Below are 11,695 nucleotides of genomic sequence, written 5' to 3' on the forward strand. Positions count from 1 at the left end.
TTTGGGCTAGTTTTTCTGTAAATTGCTGGTAAATATTGGTAGTTTTGTGGGTTGCAGTTTTCTTTATTTGGGCTTGTTTCCTAATGTTGTTTAAACCAGTGTTTCTCAAACAAATTCATGTCAAGGATCCCCACAAAATAATATGTATTTGTCTGCAGACCCCCGTATGAAAATATTTTATGCCAAGGACCAGTGACCCCTACCCCCCCCCCCCCCAACCCCATACAATATGTGTGTCCTTAAAATGTTTCAAAAAATATTCCAAAATGTTCTTCAAGAACTTTCTGAAAATAGCAGATCCACAAGATTGTGTAGATCGCCTATTTTCAAATAGCCAATGCATATATGTTTAAAAGGGGGCGAAGGGGCTCGCTTGTTTTTTGGGCTTGTTTTCCTAGGCCTGGTTGCTTATTTATCTCTTTAAACCCTAGTTTTCCTAGGTTGTCTAGCCCTGGTTGCTTGGTTTCCTAGGTTTCCTAGGCCATGTGTTGCTTTGGTTTCCTATGGTTTCCTAGGCCCCAGTTTGCTTGTTTCTCTCGCACGACCTGGCAACACTGGCTCCTGCGCGCTGGTGGCAGCCGATTGGCGGAGGCCGGGCGAGCGTGTAGTCTTGCCGGGGGAGGGTTTGCCTGCCCTGCGAGGTTTGAATAGGGAAGTTTGCAGAGAAGCACGACTCTCCTCACCATCCAGTCCACTGTTTGCAAACACACATACTTGAACGCAAGCACGGACCATCATCCGATCATCATCTGTATATATATAAATATATACGATTCAACGGGGGCGTCTTGTTTTTTTGGTTGCATCGAAGCCTGCATGCGCGACAAACAAGGATACTTCTTCTTGACAACAACCACTTTTTGAATTATTTTCGGTCTTTTTTCCGCTCTTGAAGAGATACTTCTCTTTTAAAAAGTGCAGCTGATCGAAGGCTTTTTCTAACCGCTTTTTGGAGATGGATGTGCTACCCATGTGCAGCATCTTTCAGGAACTTCAGATAGTTCACGACACGGGCTATTTCTCAGCCTTACCGTCTCTGGAGGAGTACTGGCAGCAGGTGAATATTATTAATATACATCAATGTGACAATGTCCCAATGTTCTGAAGTTATCAATGACTTCGCTTGGGGTTTTTTTTTTTTTTTTTTTAAGGTGACACGGATGCTTTTTAAGCGTTTTAATGGGGAAATGTAATTTTTTTTTAAAATATTTTTTTTGCAAAAAAATAAATAAAAAAAAGCAGATCAGACTTGTTGTGAGCTTGTAGATCGGCTATTTTTTTGGGTGAAGAGATTTGGTGTAGAAAGGGGGGAGAAAAAAATGGTCCAAGTACAGAGACAACTCTCAGGTCCTCTTGTCTAGAGAGGGTTCCAGTGGATAACGGCGTTTATTATTATTATGTCTTCATGCGTATTCTGGTTTTACTATTCGAAATAGTAAAACCAGAATACGCATGAAGGCACGTGCACACGTTTGATAAAATGTGCCAGAGACCCATATTATATTATCATGATGCGGAGTTCGGTGTGAAGTTGACAAGCATGTGTGTGTGTGTGTGTGTGTGTGTGTGTGTGTGTGTGTGTGTGTGTGTGTGTGTGTGTGTGTGTGTGTGTGTGTGTGTGTGTGTGTGTGTGTGTGTGTGTGTGTGTGTGTGTGTGTGTGTGTGGGCACGGTGACAGTGGATCAGTGGTTTGACAGCTCCAGTCGGTAACTGGAAGACTCGCACCAAAACACGCTCGCCCCCAGCGGTTCTTGTACTCTACTCTTGTATTTGTTTTTTACTGAGGCTATGGTTCGGAATAAGGTTAGGTTTTAAGCATATAGTTTTACTGAGGTTACGTTTAGGAATAAGGTGAGGTTTTAGGCACAGTTTAACTGAGGTTATGTTTAGGAATAAGGCTAGGTTTAGGCATAGCATTACTGAGGTTACGTTTAGGAATAGTCCGGGTTAGGTGTTTAGGCATAGTTTACTGAAGTTACTTATGAATACACTGGTGGCGACCGTTCCGAGGTCGCCGGATTTTGTCCCAGGGGCGAGCGTGTTTTGGGGCGAGCGTTCTTGTATCGCTGCTCTGCTCTGTCTGGGGGAAGATGAATGGAGTGCAACTCACAGGGTTCAGCAGTCAGTCTGCTGCTGTATTTTGAGCATGAGTTATTTAACCAGGTGTTTTCGATGCCTGGCAGTCAGTCCCGTCGGCAGGGTTAGCGTTTAAGCTCTGCGATAGAGAGACGTACTGAGTCAAGAGGGAGAGATCCGTTACCTCGTATTCGGTCCAAAATGTTAACGAGAGAGAGCGACAGGAAGTCGCGTCAATCAGCGGATGTGTGTAGACTAGGCTACCACTCATTCAAATTCAAAATACACACGCATCTGTTTAGGTTGTGTGTGTGTTTTTGTGTGAGTTTTTTTAAGGGAATGCACTGCATTTGTTCGGCTTCACTCCAGAAATCATGTTAAAATGAGATAGATTGCACGTGATTTGTAATCGATCCCATTTTTACCTTCAGAGCATTTGGTGATTTACTTTTGTTGGCACGGTGCCCTTATAACTTGAGCTGTTGTCATCATATTGTTTCCAAAGCAGAAGGATGTTGTGGTTTTAGGGAGCTCTCCTGTCGCAGTGTTTCTCGTTGCACGTCTTACTTACTTAACTGAAAGGCTTTTAATAGTAGGCTATTTCTCACTGCTGGTTTATTTAAAACAAAAAATACCCGTATCCTAATTTTATTCCGTTTGGAAGGAAGCACATTCATTTGCACCATGCGGGGGGGGGGGGGTACCAGGGGGTCCCCAGCTAAATGAGTTAACATAGCGTCACAATCATTTTAACCACTTAATAAGGTTTGGCTATTCAAAAATAGCAGATCTACAAGCTCATATGAGCTTGTAGATCTGCTATTTTTGAAAAATCTTGAAAATGTTTGCATATCTTATTGAATACATATAAATTTTAAAGCAAACATTTTTATTCAAATCTTTGCTTCTGGGGGTCCCTATAGCTGGCACCGGGATAGACGATATGATAGTATCAAATGTCAGAGATGGCCGATTCCAGGCTCGCATGAGTAGGTACCAGTGCAGCTGGAAAACATTGTGTAAGAGAGCGTTACAGTATGCCCGGAGCCATGTCAGAGCTGCTTCCCACTGTGCCATATGCACCTCATAATGAATGGCCTTGCTCGCCGAGTCCCACAGCTTTGAGTCACACTTAAACCAGTGTGTCGCCACTAAGAGCATTCTGCCTGACACTGAGGAAGGATGTGATTGCGTGTCAGTCAGACCCGGGCCCCCAGCATGAGGACAAGGAGCCGAACAGCTCATGTTAAGAGGGGAAGTTGGGGCAGCTTCCTTAAAAGGACTCTAAATTTGTCCAGTGAGTCACTCGACCGCCGAAACGAGAATGCACATTAAATGCCTGCCTTTGCACTTAGGTGCAGAAGTGGTCAGAGTTTAGGGGCTGACAGCTCAGCTCGAATGGACTCACCACTCATTCCACAATGGATGTGGCCCATGTGGAGCTGCTGATAACATGACAAGTTGCTTGCGAGACGAGCACTTGCTGTGCTGAAGCTTACACTTCCTCTCTCTCGTGCCAGTGGGGATGTTGACTTGATCCTGGCGTGGCTCTCTAGCAGTCTTAGCGATTACACTTCCAGGATGCATTTTTGTTGTATCTTCTACTGTGTGGTTCACTAGGATATATACTATGTGTAGTACACAGGACAATCTTGTGTTTAATTGAACTCTTGAGAGTGTAAACATGGACCCATCATTTGTCCACTTGGGTCGATTCATACGTTCTTGCACAACCCTGAGGATTTTACTGTGTATATGTGTGTGTTTAGGCAGGCAGAATACAATGCATCAAGCTAGCAAATATGTGGTGTCCTACTCCTATTAATTGTGCAGAAGCAGTCAGCGAAGTTCCTGTTTGTATCTGCGATAAACATTTCGTCCACAATAGGACCACACAGCACAATTCTGGGCACGTGTCTACACAAGTACCATAGCCTGAATGGTTATTTCAACGATTCTTATTCATCCAAGTATTTCTCTCTCTCTCTCTCTCTCAATGACCTTCATTCTCCAGATAAAAAAGAAGCTCTATTGTATTCATGTGTATGCTGATAGCATTTTTCTCATTTCTCTGCACTCATCCAGACATGCTTGGAGTTGGAGCGATACCTACAGAGCGAGCCTTACGTCTCCACGTCCGACCTAAAGTTCGACAACCCGGAGCACCTCTGGAGCAAGCTGATCTTGGCCTGCGGGGACAAAGCCAAGGCAGAGTCTGACCCAAAGATCCCCGTGGCCCACGAGGAGGACAATCAGGACAGCCCAATTTTGGACACCAACAGCGTGAACTCGGACGCCAGCAGCGAGGCCTCGGACAGTTCCGAGGAGCTCTCGCCCACACACAGCTTTACCCACAACCCTCTGGGCTCCGTCTTGGTCGGCTCTGGACCTTTTAGCCCCTCCATCATTAGCACGCCACCGTCCTCTCCGGAGGCCGGCTCGGAGCCCAGCAGCATGATGCAGGGCTGGAGCGCCGGCGTTCACGCCGAGCTGCACTTGCCGGTCAAAATCAGGACCGGAGGCGGCGGCGGGGGGATCGGGAAAAGTTCGGAAAAGACGGGACTTGTCTGCGGGGACACGTCGCCGGACGGCAGGAGGAGAGTACACCGGTGTCACTTCAACGGCTGTCGCAAGGTTTACACAAAGAGCTCCCACCTCAAAGCACATCAGCGCACTCACACAGGTGAGCTAACACACAACACACTGCAACAGCCAGTCAGGGTCCTCTATATGAAAGCAGGGATTGTTGACACATCTTCAACTTGCTGCATAATGAGGGAAAAAAAGGCTATTCGTTGTGTCCTCCATGCAGAACTAGTTCATCTTGATTCAGTGTTAAAAGAACATTATACTTGTATGTATACTTTAGAACATACAAACCCTTATATCTTATTGTACGGCAAAAAAAGGAAGTGCAATACATTTTGTCCTTCCACCCTAATGGCATTGTCCGGCCATTGTGTAATGTAATTAAAGGTCCACATTGCATGTCCTCAGCCAGAGAGTGCTGCGAGTATTAGCGCTGCATGGCTGGATACCTAAACTGTGACCTAATCTATCTGGAATGTGACTGACTGGGTGAGAGAGAGGGAGGGAGGGAGAGAGGGGGGAGGGTTGGCACATGGGGGATAAAAGGGACTCGGTCCCCTCAAAACAGATTGAGTTTCACCATGGGAAAGGGTGCAGGGGGCGGGGGGGGGGGGCAGGGGGCACTGAATTGGAAGGGTTTGAATGGTCATTTGACCGCGTCTTATTTTTGATTAGCAGCGTGCAATTGCACGTGTTGGCTTTCTCCACAGGACCTCTCTGCCTCTCTTGACCTACAAAGTCAGTTGTTTTCTTTTAACATCCCAGCTACGTAAGAGCGCTCTTTGCATTCCTGAAATGTTTCGAATTACATAATGCAAGATGAGGAGCGATCCAACAGGTTCAGTGGAAACTGGGGTTTTGAGTGACTTTGTTACCAACTATGTCTGTCTATGATTATGTCTGACCAGAGGCATTACTCATTTGAATGCATTTAAATAACAACGACAGTGACAAACAAAGACATGCACAGTGCCTCTGCCCCCGGGCTTTTAGTTGAAGCTCACTGGAAAAAAAACATGTTCTTCATTTTTTGACTTACCCGACCAAACTTATAAGACCATTTTGTTCTATGCTTGTTCTTATTTTCCAGGTGAGAAGCCATACAGGTGTTCATGGGAGGGCTGCGAGTGGCGTTTTGCACGAAGCGACGAGTTGACCAGACATTTCAGAAAGCACACTGGGGCAAAGCCATTTAAATGCAGTCACTGTGACAGGTAAAGGCAAAAACAAGAACATGGCCTAGATCTGATAGCGCTTACGTACCAGTTAGACAGATAGGATTAAAGGCGCGGGTCCTCATTGATGTGTTCTACTTTTGTTGTGCCATCGCAACAAAGAGCATGCTTCGAGAGATTGGAAGCTATGATAGTGTATTCAAACGATTGACAGCGATCAGAGGGAGTTAATTTAGTCCCATTTGAGTGTTTTGCATTGCTAAGTTACAAGACTAGTTTATATACACACACACACAATTCAGGCAATTTTAATTGAATTTTCTTTTTCCATCCCAAAGACTTTTAACTGGATCTGAAGTTTTACATACTGCTAATTAGGGGTGGGACGATATGGGTACCTCACGATACGATATATATCACGATATTAGGCCCACGATAACAATATATATCACGATATTCGACGATATTCAATATATTGCGATATCACGATATTCAATATATATTGCAAGAAATTTATTTCACCAACGATATATCACGATATCTGAAAATATCGATATATTGCGATATCACGATATATTGCATGAAATTTCACCAACGATATATCACGATAGTCCTTGTATTCAATTCATAAACACATAAAATAGCACCAAACAGTTCAAAATCATCATTACACAAATACAGAGTAGGACGTATCACAAACTTAAATATATATATATTTTTTTTAATATCGATATTTTTCGGCAGTATATCGATTAGTTATCGCGGGAGAAAGTATCGCGATATATCGCGATAACGATATATCGTCCCACCCCTACTGCTAATCTCACAGATGCCTGTAGTGTAGAAGCTTATCCGTGTTTTAGTTTTGAATGCACTTTATTTAACATCGCAGCAGTGATCCATTACCATTCGTAGACTCTAAATATCGCTCTTTTCCTCTTTGCCCTCCATCTACAGATGTTTCTCCAGGTCTGACCATCTGGCTCTTCACATGAAGAGACACATCTAGAGCGGGGGGCGAGCATCAACCAACCAACCAACCAACCGCAGCGAAAGGGGAAGAGATATAAAAAAACGCTGCCTCCCGACCGACCGGTCTCTTGGTTGAACTGCCCCCAGAGCAAGAGAGGCGGGAGCGTGTTCCAGCCAAAGCATGCCATTTTGCACCATTCTCAATCCCAGTGCCTCTACGGACCTCTCTTTGGACACAAAACAAAAAAAAAGGCGCTCTGAAGGTCATCTGCTTATCTTTTTTGCAGCGACGAAGAAGAGGACAAAATCAACGGATGGAAGAATCGATTTGAGAAGGACTTTGAAGAGACATTTGAAAAATTACACAAAAAAATTTAGAAAAAATTACACAAAAAAAGAGACGGACACAAAAAGGAATGAATGAATTGTATGTATGGTGCATGATGTTTTGGGGGGGGGTTCAATCCCCCCGCGGACAAGCAGATACACTGGTACTTTACAAAAACGCAAAAACTGTCTGAGGTAAGCATGTATGCACTGTGAATGTCTGTGACTGGCTGACTGGCCCCCACTACCCCCCAACAACCACCCACCCCCTCCTCACCCGTGAGTGGAGACGAGAGAGGATCGAGGACGAGAGACTGTAGCGGATGTATGTATGGATGGAGGGAAAGAGGGAGGGGAGGGATGGGGGGGGGGGGCTGGTACCAATATTGCTGAGGACTGAATGGGTTTCTCGGGGGGGAACAAATTCCGTTTTGTTTTGTTTAGCCTCCCGGTCGTGTGAGGATGGGCTTGAGAGAGGAAGTGCCTGTGTCTCAGGCACCCTAAGACTGTGGGGCCTTGGGTTGGATGAGTAAAGGGGGTTGGGGGGCAGGGGGGATGACTTTGCCCTCTCCCCTCCTCCTGGGCAGCGATCCAGGGGTCTCAACACCCCCTTGCCCTGCCCCCCCAGTCACTGTATGAGAGGAGCTTTTTTGGTGTTTTTGGTGCAGCTACTAAATGTGCAATGTGTTATGTAGCCTGGTTTATGAATTATTTCTCTTTTTTTTTTACAAGCTACAAAAATTGATTTGTAGTAAAAATTGTATAAGCTGTGTGCTTTAGAGGTATAACACAACCTATACTATAACTTCAGTATCATTAGACAGGTGTTGCATGGTTCTCTTAGGGTTTGTACACGACTTTTTCCTCCTGTTTCCACTGTAAACCAGGACTGCAAATTGTTTCAATAAACGTGCAGCTAAAAACGCAAAACGGTTAAAATGTTACAATATTGTACATAAAGCCTTGACGATCTTATCTTCTGTTTTAAACGTCATCCATCCCCTCATTGCTTATTTCACGCTTTTGGCTGGAAATATCACCACTTGCTTACAGACACACGGAAGTCATTAATGGCGTTATTGGTTGTTTTTTTCTTTCACTCATCCATTGCCTTTGAGGACTAATCTAGATTTTTTTGTACATTCTTTCCATTTTCTATCTGATAATGCACTGTTGACCTTAATGGTGCCTTATGCAAGTGACTTTGCCCTGTGATGGTGGTTCTTCGCCCCGTTCGGGAGGTCACGTTTTGTTATATGGGTGATTTTGAAAAGCTTGTTCAAGGCTCAATTACCTATGAATATTTGCACCTCTTCTGTTTTATCGACAGCTGCCCAGGCCTTTTTTTCTTATTTGTTTTAGATTAGAGTTTAGTGTATAAAAATGTTCATGTTTGGGAAATGATATCTCTTTTTTTTTATTTATTTTTGTTTTAGTTAGGACACTTCCTTTATGAGCGGACGCACCAAATTAATTGATGTATAAATGAATCACATTTGGTTGAGTCATAGAGACCCTGTAAGACAAATGCTGTATGTGAAGAGCACTTAAAATCCTTTATTAAAAAAAAAACATTTACTACTGTGTAGTATGTACTGTAATCCATTAACACAACTGTACAAAACAAAAACAAAAAAGCAGATTCGGAACGCATGTGCACCTACTCGAGGCGGAACGCAGACTTAAATACGAAGCAGCTGCTTTAGCATGAGAATTTAAGGCCCACTTCCACCCACCATCACCCTCTCTGCCCCCCGCCCCCAACATCTCCCACCATTCCTGCAAGCAAGACTGAAGAAAAAAGCTAAAGATTTATTGTAATTAACAGGCTGCAGTTGGACAGGCCTTGCCTTGTACTGCCTCTTGGTAATGAATTGCTAAAGGCTTTGTTGGCATGGAATCTGTCACAGACTGCTGACTGTGTAGGTTGGTTATTGACCTGTCTGGGGGAAGCGTTGTTCTAGCCCGAGCTGAAACAGTATTATGAAAACCGAGGGGGGGAGGGAGGGAGTGGGGGTGATGGTTGATGGCCTCTCTGGAACCAGATAAAGATCATCCATTTCAGCTGACCTGCCATCAGTGCATATACACACCACTGGCCATATGTCTTTGCCCTAAAAAACTGCATTTACTTTTTTTTGTGTTTGTTTTTATTTGTTGCGAGTATAGGCGATTGGAAAAGGGTAGCTATCAAAAATAATGAGGGATTATCTCTACCTAAACTAGAAATTTGACCCGATGAGCATGAAATCAGTCAATGTCAGGGTCCTGCTGCAGTGGAGGGGAAAATAATCTGATGTTGCAGCAAAGTTAAAGAGTGTAGTTGTAGCATGCTCCGACACATGGGTTTCACACGGGTTGCTGAAAGAGACGGGGATGTGTACAAACTTGAAATCGAAGTTGGCCGTGGGCGAAGGTTTATTTGTTTTTTTAATTCTTTTTTTTTCTGTGGGATAGGAGAAGGAGAGCTCCCAAATGGCAGCCAATACTGTTCGGGTGGTAATTGAGCCTTGATTTTACTCCATGTTTGCTTGCATCTTAAACCGATACTTTTCCATCACTTCTCTATCTCTAGCTCCTTCTTCCATTATTCCTCCCCCCCCCCGGAAATGTAACATGTATCTTTTTCACACACACATGTAGACGCACACACACGCAACACACACACAAACACACGAAATACAGCTCTTTGTTCTCAACAGAAATGTTTGTATAAGAAACAAAAAAGACGAAAAAAAAAAAAACTTTTGTAAAATTGTTATGTTTATGCTTTATGAAATTTTTATTTGAAATTGTTTTGCAAAATTGTTATATTTCTGTATGAATGTATTTTTTATTGGAATAATAAGAAATTCTTATCAGACTTTTTCCGCTTTCCCTCGTCTTAATTTGTTCCATTACGTTTAGGAGTCTGTGTAGAGTAGACTGTAGCTATATTTAAAGGGATAGTTCACCTGTTTCTATCGATTAGTCATCCCATGGAGACTTGAGTTCATTTTTTTAGTTTTTGTCGCATTCCTAAGCCAATAATTTGATGACCAGCAGCGGTTCCGGTAGGAGACACAAAGAGTCTCCTTTGTTTCTCCTACCGGAACCGCTGCCTACCGGTCCGCTGGTCATCAAATTATTGGCTTAGGAATGCGACAAAAACTAAAAAATCTATCAGTCTCCATGCGGTGACTAATCGATACAAAAAAAGAATTGTTTTGGGTGAACTATCCCTTTAACACTAGGGGTGCAACTATTCATCGAACTAACCGATTTGATTGATTATAATTCAATAGAAAATTATGTATTTGATAAAATGATTGATTAATAGTTTCAAAATATTTAAAAGAGAATTCCAAAATAGTGACAATAACCAATGTCTACAAGCTCTCAACGAGTTGCATCGTGACGCATTGAGCTTGTAGATTGCAAGATTGAAGTATAAAGTAGGGCTTAAGAGGTTCATTGATTTGCTGATCTATATAAAAAATACTTGATTGTTCGATAAATCGAAAAAAAGGTATCAATAGAATAATCGCCGATAAAGTAATCGGTAGTTGTAGCCCTTCTCTGTTAGTGCAGTTCCGTTACACACCATTACATTAAAGGGGTTACGCTCTGGGAGTCTGTGCAGAATGTAGCTATATTTAATAGATTTAACACACACACACACACACACACACACACACACACACACACACACACACACACAGTCACACAGTCACACAGTCACACACACACACTACTGTGTGTGTGTGTCGGAGCTCGAAGGGTACATTTCCGACGCTTAAAATCACATCACAAACGAGTATCACAGTAGTACTTCAATAAGCACAGCCAGGGGCCTCATTGTACATAGTAGATCAAAATTCTTGAGCCATGACGTTAGGAAATTATACAAATGGGATTAATTCCTGGCTACTTCCTTACACATTTGTCATTTCAGCCTGGATTTGCCGTACCTGTTCCTATAGCAGCTTTGTTACTGTCAGCCTTGTGTTTAAAACCCGCCTCTTCCTGACTTGTAAATGCCAGTGCGAAAATAACTCTCCAAAAACAGCAAATTATATCTTTGGAGGGGGGGGGGGAGAAAAAAGCCTGGTTGCTAAAGAGAAACCTGAACTAGCAACAGTACACTTAAGTATAACACTAGCTCTTGACTAGGTTTCTGTGTCTGTCTCGGAGTTTAGCTCTTCTTTCTCCCCTTCTGAAGTTAAAGCCTAAGAAGACATTGCAGTGGTTTCATTTATAGCAGCGGCTGACTGCTAATGGCTTAAAGCAAGCTAGCTCCTCATCAAAGCAGTATAAATAATTTATCTCCGTCTCTTACAGCCCGTGGCATTTAATTAGAGGGCGCTTTTATACATTTGTTAGATAATTAACTCTACTTGACACAAATAATGGTACAAAACAGCAATGGATAAACCAAAAGAGCACGATTTATGTTACAACCAACAAGAAAATAATGATGTGGGGGAGAGGGGTAAAAGATAATAAAATAAAAATACAAAGAGTTGATCTGTCGTCGTCCCCCCCCCCGCTCTCTTCCTTCCGCTTACTGTACGGTT

At 43.2% G+C, this 11,695-nt stretch overlaps 1 protein-coding gene across 1 annotated transcript; it reads left to right on the top strand.

Annotated features, from left to right (window-relative positions):
* Positions 1 to 656: 656 nt before the first annotated feature.
* klf6a (Kruppel like factor 6a) lies at positions 657 to 10,007 on the top strand. The gene is made up of 4 exons (XM_080417847.1): positions 657 to 1,057; positions 4,162 to 4,759; positions 5,756 to 5,879; positions 6,798 to 10,007. Exons 1-4 carry the CDS (start codon positions 956 to 958, stop codon positions 6,847 to 6,849), a joined length of 876 nt encoding a protein of 291 aa, XP_080273973.1. The 5' UTR covers positions 657 to 955; the 3' UTR covers positions 6,850 to 10,007.
* Positions 10,008 to 11,695: the final 1,688 nt, after the last annotated feature.

This window comes from Gymnoscopelus braueri (assembly GCF_963280865.1).
Source record: "Gymnoscopelus braueri genome assembly, chromosome: 21".
Taxonomy (NCBI): domain Eukaryota; kingdom Metazoa; phylum Chordata; class Actinopteri; order Myctophiformes; family Myctophidae; genus Gymnoscopelus; species Gymnoscopelus braueri.